Source organism: Hipposideros armiger, unplaced genomic scaffold (assembly GCF_001890085.2).
Source record: "Hipposideros armiger isolate ML-2016 unplaced genomic scaffold, ASM189008v1 scaffold_581, whole genome shotgun sequence".
NCBI classification, from domain to species: Eukaryota; Metazoa; Chordata; class Mammalia; order Chiroptera; family Hipposideridae; genus Hipposideros; species Hipposideros armiger.
Genome location: NW_017731931.1, coordinates 252,135 through 277,479, shown reverse-complemented (window position 1 = coordinate 277,479; position 25,345 = coordinate 252,135). Strand labels below are relative to the sequence as shown.

At 42.2% G+C, this 25,345-nt stretch overlaps 1 protein-coding gene across 2 annotated transcripts in view; it reads right to left on the bottom strand.

Annotated features, from left to right (window-relative positions):
* Positions 1–5,236: 5,236 nt before the first annotated feature.
* The window catches only part of AHCYL1 (adenosylhomocysteinase like 1), a 50,446-nt gene continuing 30,337 nt past the window's right edge, over positions 5,237–25,345 (bottom strand). Inside the window, exons 2-17 of one of the 2 annotated variants that reach the window (XM_019624167.1) lie at positions 18,827–18,938; positions 16,513–16,656; positions 15,408–15,508; positions 14,891–14,993; positions 13,641–13,735; positions 12,954–13,060; positions 12,029–12,145; positions 11,707–11,770; positions 10,822–10,910; positions 10,386–10,456; positions 9,936–10,030; positions 9,752–9,850; positions 9,270–9,338; positions 9,057–9,135; positions 7,810–7,930; positions 5,237–7,289 (exon numbers count right to left, since the gene is read on the bottom strand). In XM_019624167.1, coding sequence (XP_019479712.1) covers positions 7,283–7,289; positions 7,810–7,930; positions 9,057–9,135; positions 9,270–9,338; positions 9,752–9,850; positions 9,936–10,030; positions 10,386–10,456; positions 10,822–10,910; positions 11,707–11,770; positions 12,029–12,145; positions 12,954–13,060; positions 13,641–13,735; positions 14,891–14,993; positions 15,408–15,508; positions 16,513–16,656; positions 18,827–18,938 — 1,473 coding nt within the window. In that variant the 3' untranslated portion in view covers positions 5,237–7,282. The remainder of the gene's footprint in view (positions 7,290–7,809; positions 7,931–9,056; positions 9,136–9,269; positions 9,339–9,751; positions 9,851–9,935; positions 10,031–10,385; positions 10,457–10,821; positions 10,911–11,706; positions 11,771–12,028; positions 12,146–12,953; positions 13,061–13,640; positions 13,736–14,890; positions 14,994–15,407; positions 15,509–16,512; positions 16,657–18,826; positions 18,939–25,345) is intronic. The other variant, XM_019624168.1, reaches the window with a different exon arrangement.

Here is a 25,345-nt window from a genome sequence, read left to right as displayed (position 1 = left end):
TGTCCATAGATGAATGAATGGATGAGCAAAATGTGGTATATACATACAATGGAATATTATTCCGCCTTAAAAAGGAAATTCTGTAACAACATGGATAAACCTTGTGGACATTATGCTAAGTAAAATAAGCCAGTCATAAAAAGACAAATATGTATGATTTCAGTTATATAAGGTAGTCAAATTCTGAGACAGCAAGTGTAATGGTAGTTGCCAGGGGCTGAGTGGGAGGATGGAAATGGGGGGGGGAGTTAATGTTCAATAGGCATACAGTTTCACTTTTACAAAATGAAGAATTATAAGAATGGATGGTGGTGATGGTTACACAACAATGTGAAATGTATTTAATACCACTGAGCTGTATACTTAAAAATGGTTAAGGTGGTAAATTTTGTTATGCATATTTTTCCACAAGAGTTTTAATTAAAAAATCAATTGAGGGCCAGTCGAGTGGCTCATTGGTTAAGAGGTGGCTTTGGGAGCACGAGCTCTGTGTAGCAGGGCCGCTGGTTTGGATCCCACATGGGCCAGTGACACTGCGTCCTCTACAGCTAAGATGGTGAACAACATGGAGCTGGGCTGCCATGAGTCACTGGTGACGGCATAGGCTGCAGTGGGGCTGCAGTGGGCTGCCGTAGGCTACCGTGAGTGGCCAGCAGCCAGTGTGAGCGGCCAGCAGCTGGCGAGAGCTGCTGTGAGCTGCCGTCCAATGGCCGGCGACCGATCTGCCTCACCTGGGAAGAGCACAATGATCACAACATCAACATGGGCCAGTGAAGCGACGTTCTTCACAACTAAACTGAAGAACAAAAGGACAGAAACTTATCTATTCCCCTCCCCTGATCCCCCAACACTGTTCTCTCCCCTAATTCCCCAATAAAATCTTTAAAAAAAAATCAATGGAACATAGACTTATTTCTGGAAAAAATGGTAGGGGTTACAGCATCTTCATCCTATTATTTAGTGATATCTTCATGATTCATTTAATTTTGAGGAAAATTAGAAGAGCAAAGACCTTGTTGACTAGATATTAGCAAATCCACTGCACAGATAGGAACAGCCGCAAGTGCTGGTTGGTCCCCCATTGTATGTATGTGTGACACAGAAAGACAACTCCCTTATCTTACCATTAGACTTGAGAAAAAAAATCTTAGCTCAAAAAAATTTTACACAAACCCATCCCCTCGATAAACTTCCATGAAAGCAAGTACTAAGAGTGCACCTAGAGAGGCCTGTGCTCAATTGGCCTTCAGCAGGGCAGCATGCTCATATTTATCCAGTTCCAACTCTTTCCACTTCCCCTGACTAGAAAACACCTCTAAGTGACCCTTCAAAGTAACATGCCCGGAGAGAAACACCAAGGCAAGAGAATCATTAAAGAGAATGGACCTTTTATTTGGTGTTCATGCACTGAAATAGTGGAATTAGTAGTGAATGTGTGTGTGACTTTTGTGATTTAAAAACAAGTAAATCCAGAGCACAAGGGCCCAACTGCTCGTCAGTGTATCTTGGGGGGGGGTGGCCCAACTGCTCGTCAGTGTATCTTGGGGGGGTGGAGGGGTGGAAGGGGATGCTCAGAGTGGGAAAATGGACCCACTTTGGCTCTGGCTTTGGAAGCAGAGCTCGGTGCACTAGGGGACAGTAGCTTCCCTAGGTTTTCAGGGCTTGCACTCAGGAAGCATTAGGAAAGTCATGGCATCTGTAGTTTGGGTCTTCATGTCCGTGCCAAGTTTCTTCTGCCAAAGAATCTTTGCTGAGAAATGAGAACCATGGGTAAACTGCCTGAAAGTACCCTTGGGGAGCCTCAAGGTGACTTAGAAGAGCCACAGGGAGCCAGAAAGATTGGGTTCAAATCCTATCTCCACCTATCAATTGCACTGGAGAGTTTAACAACTAGGGAGAGATACTTAACTTCCACATGGTCCTGAGTTTTGTTTCATTAGGTCTGGGACTGGATCCAGGAATCTGTATTTTTAACCAACCCCACATGTGACTCTCGATACTAGAACGCTGGTTTGGAGCTGTTTCCTAGAAGTGATATTGCCCATGTCAAGCATGGACCCTGGAGCCAGACTGGGTTAATTACAGCTTCACCAATTTAGGAGTTGTGTGCTCTTGGGCAAGTTACTTCACCCCACTGTCAATTTTCCCATCTGTAAAATGGGGATAACAGTAGTACCTATCTCATGGGATTATTGTGAACATTAAGTATGCTAATTGTGTAAAGCATTTAGAATGGAGCCAGTTACAGAGCAAACATTACATAAGTATTACGTGTATTATTCCAGAATTGCAAACCTTTACCCACGACTCCACAATTTAAAAAAAGATTCTAAAAATAAAAAAACTTTTCCTGAAGTTTGGCACAAATTAATTTGGCAGCAAAACCTGATCTGAACCGATGGGAGGTTATTTAATGGTCATCATTTATCCCTTACTCTGTGACTACTAATAAACTTAATTGAAGCAATGTTATCACCTTTGCTGCCCACAACCCCCCCGGAATAGGTATTACATAATATACTGTATAGTCGTGTATTTTCCTAAAAATCTGAAATATTCTCAATTTCATAACACAGAGGGGTCAGAAAAGGGATTGTGGACTCATATTATCCATTGTTGGCCAGAGACCCTGTGTGACCACCACACATTGTGAGAAAACTCGCCATCTGGTGGCTGCAGTGGAGAACCATGCTACCAGCCGGCAGGATGGGGGGAAAGTTCCCCAGGACCAGACAAGTACTCTTTGGTCCACAATCTAGAACAATTGCTTTTGGAGGACATTTAAAAATGTCTTCAAGGGCTGCTGTGTGGGCAGGGAAGAGATTTCTTCAGTTAAAAAAAAAAAAGAATATTCAATGTATTAAAGCAACAAATTAAAAATGTTACTTAAGCTTTTTAAAGTTCAGCTTATAGATCTTATGTACTTATAAATCTAGCAAATGTTACTTTAAAAAAATATTTTATTGGGGAATTGGGGGAGGGGGACAGACAAGTTACTCTTTTGTTCTTCAGTCTAGTTGTGGAGGATGTCGCTTCACTGGCCCATGTTGGTATTATGGTCATTGTGCTCTTCCCAGCTGAGGCAGTCGGTCGTCGGCCATTAGACAGCTGTTCATGGTGGCTCACAGCAGCTGCTGGCTGCTCACGCAGGTTGCCAGCCATTCATGGTAGCTCATGGCGGCCCACAGCAGCAGGGGCTGCAGCCTACGCCATCGCTGGCGACTCAGGGCCCAGCTCCAGGTCGAGCTGTTCACCATCTTAGCTGTAGAGGGTGCAATGTCACTGGCCCACATGTGGGATCCGAACCAGGCGCTGCTGCTCAGAGCTGGCGTCCCAAGCCAACTTTAACCAACACGCCACTCGGCCGGCCCATTAATCACTTTAAGGGGACTTTGAATATCCAATTTATAAATTTAAACTCCTTTAAACATTTCCAAATGCATTTAATGTATTTAATTTCCTCTTTGGATTACTTTCATTCTAAACCAAACAGAAACAAAATAAAAAGCAAAATACTGTTATTAAAAGTTCCAAATGTATAGTTTCCAACACTACATACATGTGTGCATATATCGGGGGTGCCAAAAAAATGTATACACATTTTAAAAGATGTTATCTATGCTCAAGCAGTAGTTTGCCATAATCAGAAGTATCTGGACGCTGATGGTAACCACTTTGAGCACCTCTTGTAACTGCAGAAGTCAAATGTGACTAATATTCATCTTTTGTGATTGGTATATACAGTATTACAATTTTAAGTTTTTTCCTTTCTTAAAATGTGTATACATTTTTTTGGGCACCCTACGTGTGTGTGTGTGTGTGTGTGTGTGTGTGTATAAAATTACATATATAATTGACTGCAACATAAAATTTATTAGTCTAAATTTTTACTCAGTTACATTCTAAATTGGAATTGCAAATTACCTTCCCAAGTAATTTTTAAGTTGCTTTATCAGTCTGCAAAGATTTCCTAATCCCAGGGTGACTCTTGGCTAGTGTGCCAGTGGATTTAGCATCTGCTGCCTAGGCTAGAATTCTTTTTGCTCGATATCCTTTACTTTCTAATACTTTCATTCTTTCAGAGACTCCTTCTTCTTCCCTAATAGAATGCAATTCAAATGTCCTCCAACACGTCTTTCCCTTTATATCTAATACAACATTTATGCCTAGGTCAGCAATCCATTTCTGTAAAGGGCCAGAGAGTAAATATTTTGGACTTTGTGGGCCATTTGGTTACAACTACTTAACTCTGCAACTGTGGCATGAAAGTAGCCATAGACATTACATAATAAATGAATGAGGCAGCGTTTAAAACTTCATTTATGGACACTGGAATCTGAATTTGGATTTATGTGCATGGACGAAGCTTCACAGTTAAAAGCACTCATTTTACCAGTCTGCATAGAAACCATCAAAATTGTTTAGGGTCAATTTAACAAATTAAAAGGTTTTACTTGCAAACATTATTATTGATAACGCTGTCACATTAGACACGGAAACAACTTCAGAGTGGGAGGGGGCTGAAGCTTATGTAACTTTGGAGACATTCTTTAAGGAAAAGAATTAGGTACAGGGTCTTAGAAGGGGACTATGCAAGTGAAGAGCCCAGAAGCTTAAATAGCAAGTCTGCTTCTTGAAGGAAGTTAAGGGTGAAAGTGCCTTGGTACAGAGCAGGCATACAGAATTTAACACATTACTGAAAAACTCTGATTCTAGCCTGTTCCTCTACATATTAGGTCCTCAACAAATCTCTAGGGCTGGCTGGGTGGCGTAGTTGGTTAGAGCGTGAACTCTGAGCAACAGGGTCGCTGGTTCGATTCCTACATGGGCCAGTGAGCTGTGCCCGAGCTGAGCTGCCAATGGGCGGCCGGATGGCTCAGCTGATGAGAGCGCATGCTCTTTTAACAACAAGGTTGCCGGTTCAACTCCCGCATGGGATGGTGGGTTGCGCCCCCTGACAACTAGAATGAAAGCGGCGACTGGACTTGAAGCTGAGCTTGCACCCTCCACAACTAAGATCGAAGGACAACAACTTGACTTGGAGCTGATGAGTCCTGGAAAAACACAATGCCCCCCTTCCCCAACACTGTTCCCTTCCATTCCCCAAAATCTTAAAAAAAAAACACCAAAAAACAAATCTCTAATAGATATTGCTAACTGACATATGACTTGTCCCATTGTAGGAAACACGTTCTAATGAAATTCTGCTTCAATCAAGAATGACACAGACTTCCAATAAGGTCTTATCATTTTAATTGACTTTAATGATTATTGCTCATCTGCAAGGATTAATATTGCATTCATTAGAAATCATTCAATACAAAATAAACTTGTTCCTCCCGAGTTGCTCTCCACATGCTCCCTCTGACACCAGACATTTTTCCAGTGTCCTTTGTTACATGGCTTGACAGAGACGGAGCCATTACCTATTATTCCTATGGACACAGTAATAGATATGGGAGCAGGGGGCAGGCCAGAGGGCAGCAGAACCTGGGTCCCTTTCCTCCAGCACAGCTGACGTGATGGATACCACTGTTGGCCAGGTTACCTCCCCTATAGGATGTGGTGTTCTGATTGGCTGGTTATATGCCCTGGGAAAAAGGGCTTGAACCTTTTAGCATCTACAGAGAAGCAAGCATGGTCACACTGGCAAGGAGTGGGAAGGGGCTGGGTGGGAAGAAACAGGAGAGGAAAGGGGAAAACATTTTGGCAAGACCATTGTTCCCTGCTAGGAAGTTGCACGATGAATGCTTCCTCCTTTTTTATATTCCTGTTTTTAATGTCTGTCCCTCTGACCAATGGCAATAGAGAAATGAAAATTTCTAGTACCTAGCACTAATGCCTGACTCAATTGTGAAGAATCACAGCTAGAACAAGTTGAGGATTTAGAATCCTGGATAATTATATACTTAAAGCTCATGAGCATAAAGCTCATGTAACCATGCAGAAATGCTGGTAAGCAGGGTGCATGGCATGGGAAATACATCCCTCTGATCTGAGAGAGCACCTAACTGGGGAATCCTTTCAGAGCGTGAACCAGGACATATTGGTCACTTTCTCTAGGCACAAACTGCCCTTTAAGATCTTAGTTCAGAAACTTTTTGTGACATGTGTCAATCCGAAGTTTTTACCACTTCTGCAAACTAATGTTATATGGGGCCTAAAGTCCCAGCAAGTTATATGGGGTTAGATTTCCCTCACCATGGCCCAAATGTATCCTTCCTCTTCCCATCCACGTCTACCTCCCTTTAAATATATCAGGTTGCAGAAGCATAGCCGACCAGAAATTTGCCCTTGAAGGATAAATCCTAAAGATAGAGCTCAGTGCTTTATACTGAATAATGGCTCAAGAAATTCGCCTTCAGCATAGCTGTTATGGGGCAGAGCTGATAAGAATTTGCTATTATGGCCTCAGTTCATCAACTGTGGGCTAGAAACAGAGGGATTTACCAGAGTTTGAGACCAGCCATTTCTCTAGACTCAACTCTGTACACGCTTAGCTCCGAAGGCTCAAAAGAGAAACTGATATCAACTAGCCACTCGGCTTCTCAGTGTTAACACTCAACATTTTTCTTCTTCTTTTTTGTACAACAGAAATAAATGCTAGGGGACAAAATTCAACTTAACAGAGTGCAGTCTGGTTAAAAACGTAAAAAATGAGGTCTGGTGGGAGTGGAGGAAGGGCTGTACTAAATCCAAGTGGGCCTACTGGATCTTACCAAGCAACACTCACTCGTACACACATCTCTGAACCAGACATGCCACCTTTACACAGGAAGCGGGGCTTGGAACATCTAGGGGGAACGAACATGCACCGCCTGCATCTAACCTACCTGGCTGGTAGGTACCATCCCTGCTCCTCTGAAGAAGCCAAAGAGCACTGAACTTCAGCAGCTAAGAAATGGGCTCTTTTAAGGCAATTTAGACATCGCAGATTGTTCCACATCGAAGGTACCTTAACATTTCCTGTTAGTATGGTACCCAATTAAGACTCAAGTCTCCAGAATGATAGAGAAAGAATCACCTTTCTGGGCTGGGAGAGAATCCTTCCTTAGTGACTAGGGTGAGGAACCTTGAATCTCAGTTTCATCTAAAGAGCCGTGAAGCAAGTTCCTGTGTGGTCTGCAGAACTCGGATAATGAGATTGAAAAAAACAAGAATGAAATTATAGAAAAAAAAAAATCAGGAGGAAAGGAATAAGAAGAAAATAAAAGTTATCTTAAAAAATATTTCTTTTAGAGTTGTGTGGTTCACGTGGACTGGTCCTTGGTAATATGGTCCATTAGTATCTGTAAAGAAAGAGACGGACCGCTTAGCACTGTGTCTGCCACGTGACAGTTCCAAGAGAAGACTCAGAAACACACTCTCCAGGGTCCCTCGCCAGCCCAGGCTGGGGATCCCTGCAGTCATTCCCCAGTGGACCTTCTTCCCTGCACTTCCACAAGGCTTCCCACAATCCAACTTCTGGTTTCATCTCCTACTCCCAGATAATACGAGTCAGTGGTTTTCAACTGTGACTATGCATTAGAATAACTGGGGGAGCTTTTACAAAATAAGCCTGGGCCCCATCCCAGACCAGCTGCATCAGCATCTATGGGGGTGAGGCCCAAGCTCCAAAATTTTAGAAAACTCGTACTTCTTCACATCTGCTCCTAGATACACAATTTCTCTGTCTACCCTGTTAGTTTGGAGCAAAGTTTTTGAACTCTTCCAAATCAGGTACAACACTAGCTTTCTTTAAGAAAGCTGGCTAGTCAGCTTGGTTTAATACTGGGAAAAAGAGCGTTTCACTTGCTTTCCCCAAGTTACCTGTAATAATTGGGTTTGAACGGCCCATTTTTGTTGAGTCCCAGATATTTTGCTTGGTCATCTGTCAGCTCTGTCAGGTGGGCATCAAATGACGGCAGGTGCAAGCTGGCAACGTACTCATCTAGGAAGAACAAAGTGGCAGGGGAGCAGGCTCCATTTCAGTTATGCCTCTCAGGGCATAACCTCCCCCTATTTGCAACTGAAGCTTTTTGAGAACGAGGACAAGGAATGGAATAACTTTGAAAGAATCTGCAACTCCAAAATTTGCTTAATTAAAAAAGCCCTCAACGCTGCCTTTCTAAGCAGGGTATTGCTTTCAGCACATCCAGCGTGAATTCAGAAAGCCATTTATCAGGGCGGCAAGAATGGGGTGTACTTGTACCTCCCCCTCCTCCTCTGGCAAAACTTTCGGTTTCACCTCAGTGGTCAAACTCCCACTCTCACTTTCCTGCAGCAACTTCCTTAACTGGATTAGAGTCATATTATGAGTCAAAGTGGACACCAGAAAGCTCAAAAGAGCCTTGTGTCATTAACTTTTATTTAGAATAAGATTTATAAAGGCCTCAAATCTTAGGATCAGGGATTTCTAAGGCAGCTGGCACAAATTTATTACTTTTCCATAGATACGCTTCTTGGGCTTTACCTTTATGAATTCTTAAAAAAAAAAAAAAGGCAATCTGGGGTAAGCTATTGGAATGAGAACAAGAACACTTTTTAGCTTTAAGAGGACAGGCATTTGGGCTGACCAATTATAGATAGGAGGTGGGCACCACTATTCAGAAAGGTAATAATGTATTATGTGCCATGAACACAGCACAGCTGTCCCCTGGAATGACACGAGGTTGTTTGCATATCTATACAGAGGATTGACAATAAAGCCCATATTTGTTTCCCTTTTTCTCCTTTTGGTCCCTGGCTGTACTCAGTAGTAGGGGGCAGTTTACTGAACTTCACAAGGTCACACAGAATAAGAACATGTACCCTAAACCATCGTGTTAATAAATAGGCTCTTTTACTCGGTAGCTGTAATTCTTACAATTCTGCAATGCGTGTAGTATTATTCTCACTTTACTGATAAAGAAGCTGAGGTTTATGGAGATTAGAACTTGTCCTGAGGTCCAAAAACCACTAAGTGTTAGAACAGGGATTAGAACTCGACTCTAAATCCAGTCCTTTTCATGATACTCATTTTACCAAACCATGCGACAGTCTGGGATCAATATAGGCTTCTACTGTTTTTCACTCACCCATTTTCTTAGGAAGCAAGTATACATCTTGTTTGTATCGTCCCTCAGGTGCATTATAGAGTTCTATAAGTGCCAAAGCCTAAGTTGGGAAAAGAGGATCAGAAAACACAAAAACACTTCTTAGGGACACAGCAGGGCACACTGTCATTGGAACTGATCTAAGCCCAGCTCCACTGATCTCAGTGCAGGATAAACAGGCACGCTGTCACGTACCTGTGTGGTCGCTGTGATGGACAGAACAAAGGTGGGAACTGTGGAGCAGCTCAGATTGAGCAGACGACCCTGGAAGGTAAGAGCCCTGGGGTGAGGTGTGTTATTCCTTTGTCTCAATGTCACACCAGGCAGGCAAATGCAGGAAAACACTTTATACCTGTGTGGACTCAGCCGGGAGAGGAAGAATCCCAGTTCTAGATGAGGACTCTGGGTTTTATCTTATTTTCTACGAGTCTGACAAGTCTGACAAGCTGAAGACTCAGCTGTGGTCAGGAAATGGTATGTTATTTAGTAATAAGTAGGTATTTTTTGAGTGCTTCTTTGTACTTTGGGGACCAGACCATTTGAGAAAGATATCTCTGTCCGAAAGCAGAGTTCGGGAAACACAGGCCCCATATTTGTCCCCGGCCCCCCGCCCCCGTCCCCTCTGGATCTTGCTCCACTGCTTGTGCTGCAGGGCCGAAGCCCTTCGGTGTGGGTACCTCTGCCAGAAGGACGACGCGCTTGCCATCTGGCCAGATGACATGGTCCACCTGAGAACGGACTCGCTCCCATGTCAGCTCCGGAGTGCGGAGGCTGGTCTGCAAGGAAGACAGCACACATGGCGGTGGCTATCGTGGCAAGAGGAGGAAAAAGGCCTAGTAGTAAATAAGTAAGAAGTCTCACCACATCGATTTCTGTGTTGGAGTGGCCCATATTGCATACAATACAACTGTTTTTCATGCGGTCCAAATGCTCCCGCGTCACTACATTCTTATTTCCTAAAAGTAAGGGAGAGTGAATGAAGAAAGTGATGCCAGGGAACAAAGGCACTGACATGCTTTCAGTTCTAACACGGGAGAGAGGAGGTTTGCTGGCATTAGACAGCATGGATACACTGTGTGAAAAGAAGTGTGCATTGCGTTATAGCTCTTTGGGCTTAGTTATTTGGTTTTAAGATTAAGGTCCTTTGTTCTGGAAAACATGTTAAGGTTCTGATAGCTTACTCAAGTTCTGAGATTCTTGCACTAAGCACAGGTCTTATTTACTTTATAAGAAAGTCAGTCAGACCACTCTGAAGACTTAGCTCAGAATTAGCACTCCTCCATGCACACCAAAGCACTGATACTTACTTACCTGTGCAAGTTATCACGACATCAACTTGCCGGATGACTTCATTTAGCTTTACCACCCTGAACCCATCCATGCTGGAAGAAAAGGAAGGACACTGTGAGCAAAGCAAGGAAGCAGGGGAACGAAAGCTGGTCACAAAAATGAGACAACTAAACTCCCTTCTCAAGTCAGATCCAGTGCTACCTCTCAGGGATGGTAATTGACAAGCTGTGCTAAACTATACACACGGGCCTCTTCAGACTCCCCAAGGTTCCATCCAGGTAGAGAAAATGCCAAGAAGCTCTAGGAGTGCCCTCGGATTACAATGGAGGGAACAGAGCAATCCTAGCCTTCTCCTAATCTTCTCCTTTGAGAGACTTCTGCAAAGAATGGTTACTATAATCAATCATGAACTCTCAGAAACATAAAGTACCTGGAATAAATGGAACACTGTTCTTACCAGGCCTGCAGAGCACAGATAGGGTCGATTTCTGTGATGTAGACAATTGCTCCAAGGGCCTTGAGAGCAGCACAGCAGCCCTTTCCTACCTACAGAGCATAAGGAGGAAGTCAGGTTGTCAGGTCCATTAAGGCATGAGTATTGGGGCTCTTTGGGAGACGGGAATTAAACTCCCTGAAACCACCAATCACCTAGTGAGCCCCTGCAGGGGTGCTCCAACCCAAACAGAACCCTATCCCAGTTATGCTGTGACCCTTAGTCAGAGACATGACTTAGCAGACATTCCATATTTAAGAAGGTTGGGGCTTGGGAGAGTAAAAGGGGTCAAAGGAATCAAAAGTGTTACCATCAGGGAAACAAGGCCAAGGAAGAGCAATTATAACCTCTAGTTTCTTATTCCAGAACAACCTGGTAATAACTTTCATTTGAGATGCATCTAACTCAAGGACAGCCTAGCAGCTCAGGAATTTCTGTGGCTCATCATTGATGACAATAAAATCTCCTTCAGCTATTGTATTAATAGCTTAGAGACAATAGTTTAGGAACAATATGCCACTCCAGACTTCACTCCACTGCAAGTCGCTTGTGGGGCTGAAATGCCACGGTCACTTGAATTACGTCTCATAAAAGGTTACTGTCATAAATGGGGGAAATGGTGCCAACATTCCACTCCACAAGACAAAGTGGTGAAATCTGAAAACGCAACTCATTCTGTATGTCTGTGTTCATAAAACTGAATAAAGGACTTTTGCTATTACTTCAAATTACATCACCTAAAAGCATATTTGAAATCCTGTATCAGTGACTACACTGACAGCACAAATCTCCACTCAACATTTTTGATCAAGTCTATGGAAGGGCAGACACTGAGATCCAGCTATTTACCTCACCATAGCCACACACCACCACTTGTTTCCCACCAAACATCACATCTGTGGTCCTCTTCAGGCTGTGGAAACAAACAAGAGCTCAACTCAAATATTATTAGCTCAAACACAGTCCCTCTGCACAAAATCAAAAGTGTGGGGCCATGCTCCACAAGAACTCCAACTGGAAGCTGGCTGGGCTCAGTATGAAACGGACCCCTCTAACAAACTTTTAAAGCCAAAGGAAGACCGGGGGACAAGACTGGAGTGATACAGACTAACATGGCAACCCAACCCAAATCTACCAACCGTAAGCTTGAGTGTCTGTGCATTTTACCTACCCATCCAAAATGGATTCTCGGCAGCAGTACAAGTTATCAAACTTCTGTTTGGTAACAGAATCATTGACGTTCATGGCTGGAACACAGAGCTTCCCAGCTTTGGAGAGCTGATATAGCCTAAAATAAGAAGCCACAAAAACAAAGGAAAACAAAGTTAGCTGGTAAAACATAATAGGTGGCAAAATCTGCCTAATTCTCTTCAAGCTCCACACAGCCCTCCCCAGTCTTATTTATTGCCCAAGGATATTAGTAAACAATATGATTTTATTGTCATCCCTCCTCACTTCCTTTCATTTTCTCTACCACCTTTTTATTTTGGAAGGAAAAAAAACCCCTTTCAATTGAAGAAATTTACCTCTCTTCCATAGGAGGGTATGTATTTCCTAAGACCAGCATTTTCTCAATCTTTAAAAAAAACCCATGCTTACTTCTGATAAAGATTATCAATGATTCTGATATAGATCCCTCTGTGTGTGTGACAGAGTGTGTATGATGTGCTCCCAACTGAGAAACACTTTTGCAGGTATCTTTTAGGTATTCTGACAAGCCAAGAATATTTTGCCAAGTTTCACTTTTTGTAGTGTGTATAACGTTCAGTTTTACAATAGTTTTTTTTCCTCTTTCAAATATAGAAGTATAATATTGAAAACAGTTTTTCAAGATGATACTCAACTCCCCACCTCCCTACGCTGGCTGAGGATCACAGTGGAATAAGTGGGAGAGAAAAATGTGTGAGCTAGAACCTGAAATAACTTCCTTTTAGGGTCTCCTTGATTTTTCAAAAGTAAAAACTCAAAGGTTTTATCTAATGAAGGCACTCCCATTTAGTGACTACAAGTCGGAAACACAGCCCTACAGCCTAAGAGAGACGGGCAGAATGTGCTGAGGCAAGGACACGAGGGGTGGCTACTCCAGCATCTGTTACCTGTGAACACCAGTCACGCTCTCTTCCACAATGCCTCGGATCTTCTTAAACACGTTTGGATACTTCTTATAAACCCAGTGGGTTAAGTCTCCCCCATCATCCAGGATCTACAGAACAGCCAGAAGACTTCTATGGGCATTCAGGCTGCTAGAGCTGGGGGGAACTTTGAACCCACTTTTTGTACTAATAAGAGAGCCCTGTATGTTTTGGAAGAGCACTCCTCAGAGCTCCTGAGAGCAGGTTTAGACACAGTCTAATTGGCAACAGTCAAATTTGTGGGTGAAAATGGTTAAAAGGATTCCTAAGTTTGTTCTAGGCTCTAGTGAAGAGTATTAGGTTAATATACACTCATTTTTAGTCTCGAGTCTTGAAACATATAGCCCCTTTGAATGTAATAGTCGAGCAGGGGCAGGAAGGAAGAAACCAGAATCCTATTCCACAGAGGTACCACATCATTTCCTTCGATTTTATTCTGCTGTGTTTGAGCCACACGTGTTCAGTTAGCCTTACCCTGCCCCCACCTGTCCATTCAGTACTCAGACCCATTGTGAACAGGTATCAAGTTAAACGCTTTGGCAACAAAGTAAGTGCGTAAGACCGAACATCCAAAACATATTCAGGGTTGCTTTGAGGGAAAAAAGGAAACAAATCTATTGTCAAAAGTGTAGGATGAATATGCATCATTACCATGTTGGCTTGCCACCCATCCATGTTCACACAGCGGTCAATACACCACCAGAAGTCATCTTCCGACTCGCCCTTCCAAGCAAACACTGCGACTCCTGGAGAGAGGACACAAATCAGCCAGCTCCTCCTTTGGGGTGGGTCTCATACCACTATCACTTTCTGAAATTCACATTGAGGAGAAAAAGGCTACAGAAGCTAAGTTGGAAAGGAAACAGCTTAGGAAGGGCAAAAAGTCAAAACAACACCTTCAGTTCAGAAACTGGTTAAGAATTTAAGGGATTTTTGTTTCTAAAAGTATTTTGGAACCTTAAAATGTTATTCTCTTTGGCCAGTTTTATACTTGGAACTCCTTCCTAAGAAGAAAAAAATGAAGTGGAAATTAAAACAAAGTTGTTTACTGGAACGTTATTTATATTCGCAAATATCTTGAAACAATCTAAATGTTCAACATGAGGAAAACAGCGAGTAAAATCACAGGCCATGTGACTATGAAAAATGATGGCATCAAAGTTTTCAGGGACGTGGAAAACTGCTTCTGACAATGTTATATTATTTTAGGTTATAAAATTGTACACATACTGTGATTTATTCCATCTCTGTAAAAAGTGAACAGAAAAAAAATTTGTCAAATATAACTGTGTAGCAGGATTGTTTTTTTGAACCTCCTAAATTTTCTGCAATAAACAACAGAAAAGAGTACAAGAAAAAAAAAAATGTTATGGTTGCTTTCTGAGGATCCCAGGAAGATGGGGGATCCTGAAACAAGTTTCATGGTGATTTTCTTTTTAACATTTTAACAATAAAAATCATTTCATGTTTAACTGAACTCACAAGTGGTCCATATATTTTTCAAAGCAATACTGCATACCAAATTATCTAATGAGCTATCAATATAGAAGGTGGTTCTCGTGTTCTCTCAAAAGTGATCAGACTTGGTGAAAGGAGACCAGCTGGGCTTATACTTATATAGCTCATAGTTTAATATTCTTCCTTATTCATTTAACATTAGAATTGGGCATTTCCCCATGTAGTTAGATTCTTTTCAAAGATCACTGTTAATGACTATATAATAGTCCATCATGACCATGGGTCATTTTATTATCCATATTTTTCCTATGGATATTTTTATTGTCCTCCAAATTACAGCCCCTGGACAGACACAACACTGTAAAGACAAGATCCATAAAAATTATGTTTGGATAATTATTTTGAGGCAAAGTTGGTTTCAAAAAAATAATAATTGAACTTACCAGCCTCTGCCAGTGCTGCAGCCACTTCGTTCTGAGTGGAGTAGATGTTGCAAGCAGACCAGCGGCACTGAGCCCCCAGGGCACAGAGGGTCTCGATCAACACCTACGTACAGGAAGACAGGGTGAGAAAGGAGGGCCAGACAGGAGTGGTACATAAGAGGAATGATACCCAGCAACCCCACAGCACCAGGGGCTACACTGGGAAGTTACAGGAGGGTGTAATCCAGCTAGGTAGCACACTGGTATCTAACATTACCCAAAAGACGTGTTCCTAAAAGTCTTAATAACACTTTTATAACAATCATATTTTTGTACATCTAGCTCTCCCTAAGTCACGTTTGTTAAAAGTAGGTTATACCTATACAAACAAAGTAGAAAACCCCATTATTGGGTAACAGAGGTCCCACATAATCGTTAGCATTTGGAGGTAGGATAGATAGGGAAGGAAAAGCAAGTAAAAAAAAGGGTTTTTCCAACCTCATCAGAAGGCCCTTTTCTTTTCTCTCAACAAACTCACCGCTGTCTGGGCTGTGATGTGTGTACAGCCCACTATCTTAGCACCAGCCAAGGGCTTCTCCCCCTGAGCACGTTTCCTGAGTGAAATCAGAGCAGACATGTCTGTGAAAGAACAGAGGATTTGAGCTAGGTCTGCACTAGCAATATCATCAATTCTTGCCCCAGCAACAGCTAGGGCCGGTCTGGATCTTTTGAGATATTGTGAGATAAATTAGAAAAACTCAAAGCATATTTCTGTGATAACTGGCAGCTTCAACAGCAAAACAACAGTAGAGGGTTTTCATCCAATCACTTAGAATTTCTCCCGTCCTCTGTTTCAGCCTTATCTGCAGAGAGGCTGAATAACTGATCAAATGGAGGGTGAGTCTCACCGTTCATCTGGGAGGAGAGGAAAGCTGTTATGGCGTTGGCTAATGGACTCCTATATACAACCATCACACCAGGAAGAAAGCTTTACCCTCAGTAGAAGCCACTTGCTTCTGGTTTTCTCTGCTGTCTAGCCCTATCCTGCCAGTCTCTTTGGTTCTCATACTCCCTCCCAGTATAGAACATGCTTTCAATGGCAAAGCAGCAGAAGAGTCAAGAGACCTCACTGGGGTGTCCGGTGGAGAAAGCAAGACTAAGCTGACTGTTAGTCACTTTCACTCTTGCTCCAGCAGAGGGTGCTCAGGACCAAAGACCAAATGAGACCCTAGGTCACCACATGTAGAGCTAAAAACCCTCCCACATCTGCTGCTTCTGGGAAATCTGGGTCTTGGAGATTGGCAGCTGTGGTGGGATTCCGCAGAACCAACCACCATGCAGCAGTGATCCAGGACTTGCTGACTGTGAAAGTAGATCTCTGAATATGGTGTCATGTGGGGGATGGGGGTGGCAGGGAACAGAAACTACTCTAATTACCACATGCTGAGAACAGGAAACAAGGGAGAACAAGAACAAAAATCCTGAGGCTCAAGCTCCATACAGATATCTGTTTGTACAAAAGACCAGGATACTGGATTTTCCCAGGAGACTTTCAAGTAAGCTTTCCAGTCTTAAGTTGTCTGTGGATCCTGGTGACCAGCAAGTGGGTTGCTTCTGGTACCCTACCCACTCCCTTTCTTTACCTTGCTCTGCAATCTCAATCTCCCGGCGTCCAAATTCTGCCTGCTTGATGTTCTTCACGCAGAAATTGCTGCTGCCCTTGGAGTTGGTTTGCTGCTTCTCTCGGGGAGAAACCTCATCATCAGAGCTATCTGTATAGGATGCAGCTAGAGCCAGGAAAGAAAGAAACGAGGACAGAAAAGCCTCAATGGTCCCTACTCCACTGAGTGCGGTCCCCAAGGGACTCTCATTTAAGCGAAGCCAACACTTAACTGGAGTCACCTTTTACATCGCTTTCAGTTCTTTTCCAGGGTTTATTTACTAAATGGTATGAATGAAACTATTGTGGATCTTTTAGGGTTGTGGCCCTTTTACCCACCCTGATGACACTTTGCCATTAATGCCTGTGATAAGGGACTATTGATCCCAATCTGGTACTGGCTCTAGTGAATCCCAGATAATAGGGGTACTTGGTCCCATCCTGAATTGGAACCAGACATGGCAAAAGTGGAATAATAATTTAGGGTACATAAGGAATGCTATTTCTATAGAGTACTGGTTTCAAATTTAAGCATCTAAAGCATCTAACAGACTCATGTGGAAGGTTTGTTAAATCACAGTTGGCTAGGCTCCATCACTAGACATCCCATTCAGTAGGCCTCAGGTGGGACCCAAGAATTAGCATTTCTAACAAGCTCCCAGGGTTGTTGACGCTGCTGTTCAGAGGACCACACAGAGTGGTAAGATAACCTTACAAGGGATTTCACACTAGATTGTGCTCAAGGATATAGAGATGGAAAGAAATGACACAAAAGGTGAGCTACTCTGGTTCTATTGAGAGTCCTAAGATCACTCATGAGGTTTGACTTTAAAAAGCAGCTTCACACAAAAGCTACAAATGTCCTTTCAGATAGATATGCAGGAGGATATATAATAATCACTCCTTACCTCTCAAACCATTCGTTACTCTCTGGATCGAATATTTCCCTGGTCACTATGCATCCGGTCTCTCTCACTGACTTCTATATATGGCTTAGCTAACAAATACTTCTGTCTAGCTAACAAAAATACTGCTGTCGGTATCTACCTCCTAGAACAATTTGACTAAGCTTTTAAAAATGTCCTAGTTTCCCATAACACTTGGCCATCAAGATCTCTGAAGACCCTGTAAAAGATTTCTTCACTCATTCCACCTTTCTTCCTCTTATAACACAATCTTTCACAAGTAATTCTTTCGTAGCTATGATTAGCCTGCTTGTCATCCACCACCTTTATATCTGTCACTCCAAGATGACTTGTCATTTGACAGCCATTATGTTTGGAGCCTTTTCTTGAACACAGGCTCACAGTGAATCTGTATATTCATTTATTTCAGAACGCAGCCCTGCAAGACCACCCTTCGGCTTTTTTATATTCCTTGTACCACAAGTCCATATTTTAATAATACAACGCAAGCAATATTCTTGCAAAAGACAATAAATGGCTTTCGGTACCAATCTCTTTGCAGACGCTAACGGCAATCCCACCCTTGGGCGAGCCTCTTAATGTTTCAACAATGTTTCCTCAGTTGAACAGCAGGGAGTTGGATTAGATGTCCCTGTGGCTCTTTCAGTGTCGGCTTCTCTGGTACCCAAATTCTAAGATTCGATATCCTTTTCCATGTTAATTTTCTAGTACCTCCTTTAAAGCTGAGACGGGCACAATTCAAACCAGAAAAGAGACTACTTATACAGTAAAGACAGTGGAGAAGAACTGAAAAGAAACAGAGCTGGAGCATGCACATGACAGTAGTTTGACTCTTTCCCACTCCAGAGGTTAACAGGGAGGACACTTCAACATAAAGGTTAACCTAACCTAGTAAATGAAAGGAGCCAAATACTAATTTTTATTGTTACAATTCAAGCAGTCTTGGAGAAAAGAAAGAAAAAGGTAGCAGGGTATATCTTACATAAGGAGTTAGAAATTATGCTTCCAAAGTACACCTCTTTTCAAGGCCAGTTCTGTCAGCTAAAATACCATTGATTTTCTCCTTCTGTGACACGGGATAAACGTGGGAATGGGAACCAGCCCAGAACTCTCAACCAGGCACTGGCCACAGACCACACACAGAGACAGCTGGAAAAGAAAGCCTCAAGATGACAAAAGCTTCCCCAGCCACAAGGCTGGCTGGGAACATTCCCATTGCCCAACCACTAATTATCAGCTTTCGGCACAAAGATGGGCAGTCCTGACATGAGGTATTTTCAGATTCTAGATAAGTGAGCCCTGGGGAGAGAACCAGTTTAAGACTCTGAATCAGGGAAAAGGGATCAGAGAGGACTCGAAGTCCACACTTACCTGAACTGTAGCTGTCAGTGGAGGATTGAGAAATGGAGCGAGACAAAGATCTCCGGCCAGTCTTGGTGGGGAATTTGGAGAACTCCTGCATGTCATCAGCAAACTGGATCTGCTGTAAGAGGAAGACAAAGTTGAAACCTTACAAGGATTCTATAAAATGTTCCACTTTTTTTAAGGCCATACATTGTCTTCTCTGTAAGTTGGTATCTTATGGTTCCTACTAAGTCAGCAACTCTCCCATCAGAAATGAGGGCAGGTGGAATCTAGTTTCTGACTCCTCCCGAAATGCCAACTACTGTCTCTGCCCAATTGTTTCAGCAGAATTTTTTTGTGGGGGGAGGGGGGATGCTTAAGACCCAATTCTTTTTGCATCTATCCAATTGCACAAATTTTTCTTCCCACATTCCATAAAGTTTTCTTTCCTCTTATAACTTTGACACATTAAACTCTTTACCTTTCTTCCCAACTCAATAAAAAAACAGGCATAATTTCATGTACTTCTGCTTGCTTTTCTTTTTTTCAGAATATTCTCTTGTAGCACATTCTTATCCTGAAGTTAGCAATGGTCATCTTTTTTGAAAGAATTATTAGTATCAACAGATGCCTTGAAATGGTGATGAGCATTGGGGTGCCAATCGTCAAGAGACTAATCACATACTTATATTTCACAAAGCCAATGTAGTATCCCCAGAAACTTCTATACCCAGTGAAATGCCAGAATACACTAATGAAGGAGAAACTAAAAACACACCCCATAGTCAATTCCAACTACTCAGGACTAATTTGAAGGAGAAAATAATGACTTGGTAAACTCTGCTTAAAAAGCTTTCTTAAAATAAACCAGAACTAGGTAATTGTTTGAAAGATACTTAGAAAACTGGCTTTAACAAATAGCAAATAACTTACAATTATTATTATTTATAGACAAATTAATGGATGTTTTTAAAGGGTATGAAAACACTTTTTTCTATAAATGGTTTAAACTTTCCTCCTGAATTCCTATTTAAACCCTGATAAACTTTTTAAACTTCAGCCTCCTGAGAAACAGAATGGGTTGGGAATCTGAATTGAGATTTTCCTCACAATCTGACTAAACCTGACAAGGTTTCCATGGAGAGTCCATTAAGCTAAGTCTTCAGCAAATATCTCTGGAAATGCAGCTCTTCCAGATGAAAATCTCTCCATAATGCTAGCAACATGGTTATAGCCACTTTGAAGCCAGGATCAGTACACTGCCCGTTAGTTAAGTGTTCCCCTCCGCTGTCACATGTACCCTCCAGCTAGGTAGCATCAGCAAGCAGTGTAAGAATCAGGCTTCCGTGTGCAGCCTAGGCACAGGCAGCTAATCTGAACGAATCGGTTACTGAATTAGCAGGACTCCACAGGTAATGAAGCGGTAGGTGAGGGAGCTCAGGTTTGTGTTCAAACCAAGAATGAAAGCAGAGACTAGCCGAGCCATAAATAGCCAGAGGTACCACTGCTGGGCAGCAGGCCTGAGACAAAAACTTGAGTGGACTTCCTCTTAAAACCCACCTGGCTGAACATCCAACTGGGCAAGTTCTCTTCCTTGGGCTACTCTGTGAAATGAGGAGGAGGTAGAGTTCACAGCCTGTTTTGTGAAGTTCCAGGACAGGTCCTGAAGGCATGGAAGGGAAGGAGCTACACAGCCTGGGATCTATCTAGCCCAGGGCCTCGCACATAGAAAGTGTTCAATGATTATCTATGAATAAGTGAACCTTTCAAATTTCTTTTTTTCTGTAAAATCAAATCAATCAAATTTCAAAAAAAAAAAAAGTAAATAATTAAAGGCTCAAGCTAAACATCATATACCGTACCAGAATTTGATTAACAAGTACCTTTTAAAGCTGAAGCAGCAGCCTTTTCAGTTTAGGTGCTAAAACTTTAAATAGCTTAAATGTCAAAAGCACAACTGTCTTTCAAAAACACCCCCCAAAGCACTCATTGAAGTGGTGCCAGGTCAGCATCTGCGCTTCTAGACAGGGTTTCCCAGTGCATGTTCACACGACTTCTGTAGCCAGCAAAGCTAGTTTTACTGAAGAGACTACAATCTTGGCTTAAGGTAATGACTTTCAGCCCAATATGCAGTTATTCTGGAGGCAGAAAAACACACAGCCGAGACCATCGGTGCCTTCTCATCCTCTCCAGAGGCAGCCCTGCCTCCCTCAGCCTCCTTGCTTCTCACATGGCAGCCCATTCGGAAGCTGCTCTCCTTCCATGGCTGTTATGACTCCCTCCCTTGTTCATTTTTTCAAAAGGTTCTGGGTATATTCCCAGACACCACCTACCAGGGCGTGGGGGAGGGAACTGCAATAACATTTGCAGTTAAAATAAAAAATAGAGAGGCGGCTGTAGCAAGATAGAAATGTGCTTCTTAAGCACCCTGAGAAATGCATTAATAGTCACAATCCCACCTCGTATTAATACAGCTCATCAGTTCCCTACAGCTTAGCAAAATCTTTCCCATCTAAAAATATTACACTGTGTTGGAAGCAGCTTATGAATCACTGCAGTGTCCCATCTCTCAAATAATGAATACTGTCCATACCTGAAGTGGGCGGAATGTGAACTTAAGCTGCAACATGGATGGGTGGGTGGCTGTATTCTTGCAGCTCTTTGATATTTTCACTGCTTATAAATAAGGTGGTCTAGCGACACAAAGATGCACGATAACCTTGTCTTCCCTCCCATCCCAACACCCACATGCTGAGGAGAGCTTGCACCCCAGCTGCGGCTGTGGAATGCAGCTGCTGCTCCCCTGGCTTCCTCCAGCCTGGAGCTCGTCAGTGGAAGCTGTCTTCCTCTAGGCCAAGTACCTCCTGCAGTGTGGTTCACCTTCACATTGTAACTAAAAACACTGTTGCCAAAAGCGGTTTTTGGACATCACAAGTTTTCTCTTTAGTGAAACCAGACCTCAATAACAGCCTTCTAACTGGGTTGGCCTCACTGCATTTAAGCAAATATGATCAGTTAGGGAAAAACAAAACCCAAAGACTGCCAAGTTGTTCTGTTTACATTACTTCCCATTATCATTTCTTCCAATCATTATTAAGTCTTAATTGGTGTCCTTCAGTGTTTCTTCAAATCCAGATCTGTAAGGAATGCTAGGTCTGAATACAATATAGAGATGGGGAAGAAGGGGAGGGAAAGGAAGATAAGTCCAAAGGTATCTGAAAATCAAAAAGTCCTGTTCAAGAACTATTTTGTGTTTGGATAGTCATCACCCCGTAAACAGCCTTACCCACAACAAGCACACCAGTATTCCATTCTTGAACTAATACATTTCAGAAAGGCAAGAGGGTCAGACTGACCCAGTCTCCAAATAGCACATCCAAATACAGAAGTCTACTTGCTGTGCCTTAAAAACTCAAATATCAGGCCAATTTAACATGCTATTTTTGAGCAACTCTTCAAATAGCTCAGTGAGTACAAGAGTTGGACTCTCTTCTATGTGATACTGAGAACGGTAAAGAAAAGCTCTACAGAAGAAACAATTTGGGGTATGGTACATCTACCACCTAGTGGTTAGTCTGGTGTCAGAGTGAGCTGAAAAAACTGCTGTACAGAATTTACCAAGAAAAAAGGATCAACCCAAAATAGCTATAAGCCTCCAGAGATGAAAAACTGTTGTATCCCACTCGTTCAGCTGATCCTAATTGATGTTTTTTACCATTAGAAGCTGAGTTTACTTCCGCAAACACATGGTCTACCTACTTAGGTGTTAATCCACCCAATTTTGCCTTCTAGCTCCTGAATCATGGAGAATTAAAAGCTGCCAGACTTCCACTATGACACTATGGCCAAGCAATGGTGATCAGGATAATAATACTCATGGGGTGCTATATTCTTTTAGTCAACGCATTGGGTAGGCACCAATGTACCCAGTGCCTGCCATTCCAGGAAAGAGTTATGGAAGGAAAGATGGCCCCTTCCAATCTGTACATGTTTTCGGACCCACAGTCTAACAACACAAATGGTTGTCACTGAATTTTACTACTTCTCTAGGAACATGTTAGATACCGTAGTCTTCACAGCCTTATCTAGATGTTTTTGAATTCAGGCCTCCAAAAATCACAGTTTAGGCTAGGAGTTGTATTACTTCACATGCCTACCTAACAACTTTTAATTCCCTCAGAAGGGTTTCCTCTTAAGGGTGAAGCACTAGACTCAAAGGTAAACAACAATGAAGAAAACAAATAATTGAGAAAGCATAGCTTAGAAGTGAGTAGAGGGTTCTGTCTTTCTTACTGCTGAGGATTTGAAAGGACCAGTATCCTCTTTCTATTGGCTTTCGGAGACATTCCCCAATTTATATAATCTCAGCAGGTCCTTCTTCAAGGTCTCAAGTCTTTTAAGTTCTCAGTTCCCTTGATGGGGCCTGAGCGTCTGGGAGGGAAAGAGTGGGCAAGCGGACCCACCATAGCACACGTCCCTCCCCGACCCCACCCCTCTGTTTCTCAATAGTAATAGGATATAACACATACACACACACACACAGAGCTGGAATCCAATTCCAGTCAAAAGAAACACTCCTTTCAAAATGGGATTCAACTTGATCTTTCATCAACATTGGTGGGAGGAAGGGGAGATGCAACACCAGGGCCCACACTGCTGAGTCACTTAAATGGTGATGAAGAGACACAAAGCTTGAAAACCTCTGCCAAAGAGCGGTGTTTACCCTTATCAGCTACTCCCCCTCTTGGTGTGAGACAATACACTTTAGTAGTTTCTATTATCTCCTAAAGTGATCTAGTAAAAATGAGAGATCTGGGCCTCCAACTGCAAACTAGAGGTAAAATTAACAGGTTAAAAAATGGCTACAAGTAGGACAGGGAAGAGTTTCCTAATCTTTTGAAAACCACAATTTACAACAGAATGTAACACACATCCGGACTATGTTTCAATGCCTACTTAGTTACCGCCCTGTCCATACTTTCCTCATCCTCTATCCACTACCAACATTATATGAAAACAATCCAGTCATTCTTTGCTCCTGACATTGAATTATCAACTCCACATCAAAAAAAAATTTTTTTTGGTGCAGGTGACTGAAGAAATCTAGGTTCCTAAAACATATTCATGACTTCAGTGATACACCAAAGGTACCCCCATCTCATCCCCCACCACCACTGTTGCACTTCCTATTTATTTTTCCAAGTTTATTACGACCATTTTCAACATACAAAAATTTAAAAATAATGAACACCTATATACCCTCCATCTAGATTGAAACTTTCCATTTTCCATATTAGGTTTCTTTCTCTGTATATGTACATATGCACACACATGCATACTTTCAAATGGTCCTGAAAGAAAAAAAAAGGTTGCAAACATAAAGGTTCTCCAATTCTTCAGAATGCACCTTCTAAGAACAAGGATATATCCTCCTACAGAACCATGTTAACATGATCATAACTAAGAATTTTAATAGAAAATATTAATAATAATTCTCTATTATCAAATGTCCAGTCTGCATTTAAACTTCTCCGATTATCTCAAGAATATCTTCCATAGTTGTAGACCCAACAGCCTCCCCTATTCTTCCAACCCAGGATGGAATCAAAGTTCACTAAACACATCTGGCTGTCAGGTCTTTAGTTTCTGCGAATCTAGAACAGCCCTCCCGCTTCGCCACCACCACCCCATGATACTGACTTTTCTTGAAGAACCCAGGCCAGCTGCCTTACAGAATCTTCCATAGTCTGAATTTTTCACATTGTTACTTTCCTGTTACCTGGAAGTTCAATTTTGAGGTTTGATTAGAAAGAAGTTAAAATTTCCGCAAGAATATTTCAGATGATGTTGTAACTTCACTTTGCATATCAGGTGGCACATAACATCAGGTTGTTCGACATTAGTAACACTGAACTGAACCTTGGTTAAAGTGAGACCATCAGTGTTTGAAAGGTGTATTTTCTCCTTTGCAAGTTAAGGGTAATTTGTGGGGTAATACTTGTCAGCCTATGAATATCCTGTTCCCTAGTGACTTTACCATCTCTTCCTCGCCTTTGCTGGAACCAGTTATATTGGGGAGGAGGATGGTTTATAAAATCATGACTTTTTTTCTATTGTTCTATATATATTAGCTGGCATTCTTTGTTAAAGAAAAGCTTTTCTTCTCCCTCTCTCGCTATTTTTTTTAACTTGTCATTATTTTTATTTATTCAATATGTTACATTCAATTACACAATGAGAGCACAGAAGATTCCAACTGTCCCAAATTGGGCCAGTGGGAGCCTCCTTCAAGCTGACTCTTCTGTCCTTCTGACATGACCCCACTTAAGCACTTCCTTCCTTTCTGACATAGAAAGATATACCAGGCTCACCTGTTCTTCCTCTGCTCCAGACCAGGAATCAACCATTTCTCCAAGAAGCCCTGACTTTGTTCAGTGGAGAATGGTATTTAGAAACTAGTATGTAGGTATAAGGTGTGCTAATTGCTATTAGTGACATCAGGGCCTCCAGGTTCTTTCAGTGGAGAGAAAAACAAATCTTTTTTTT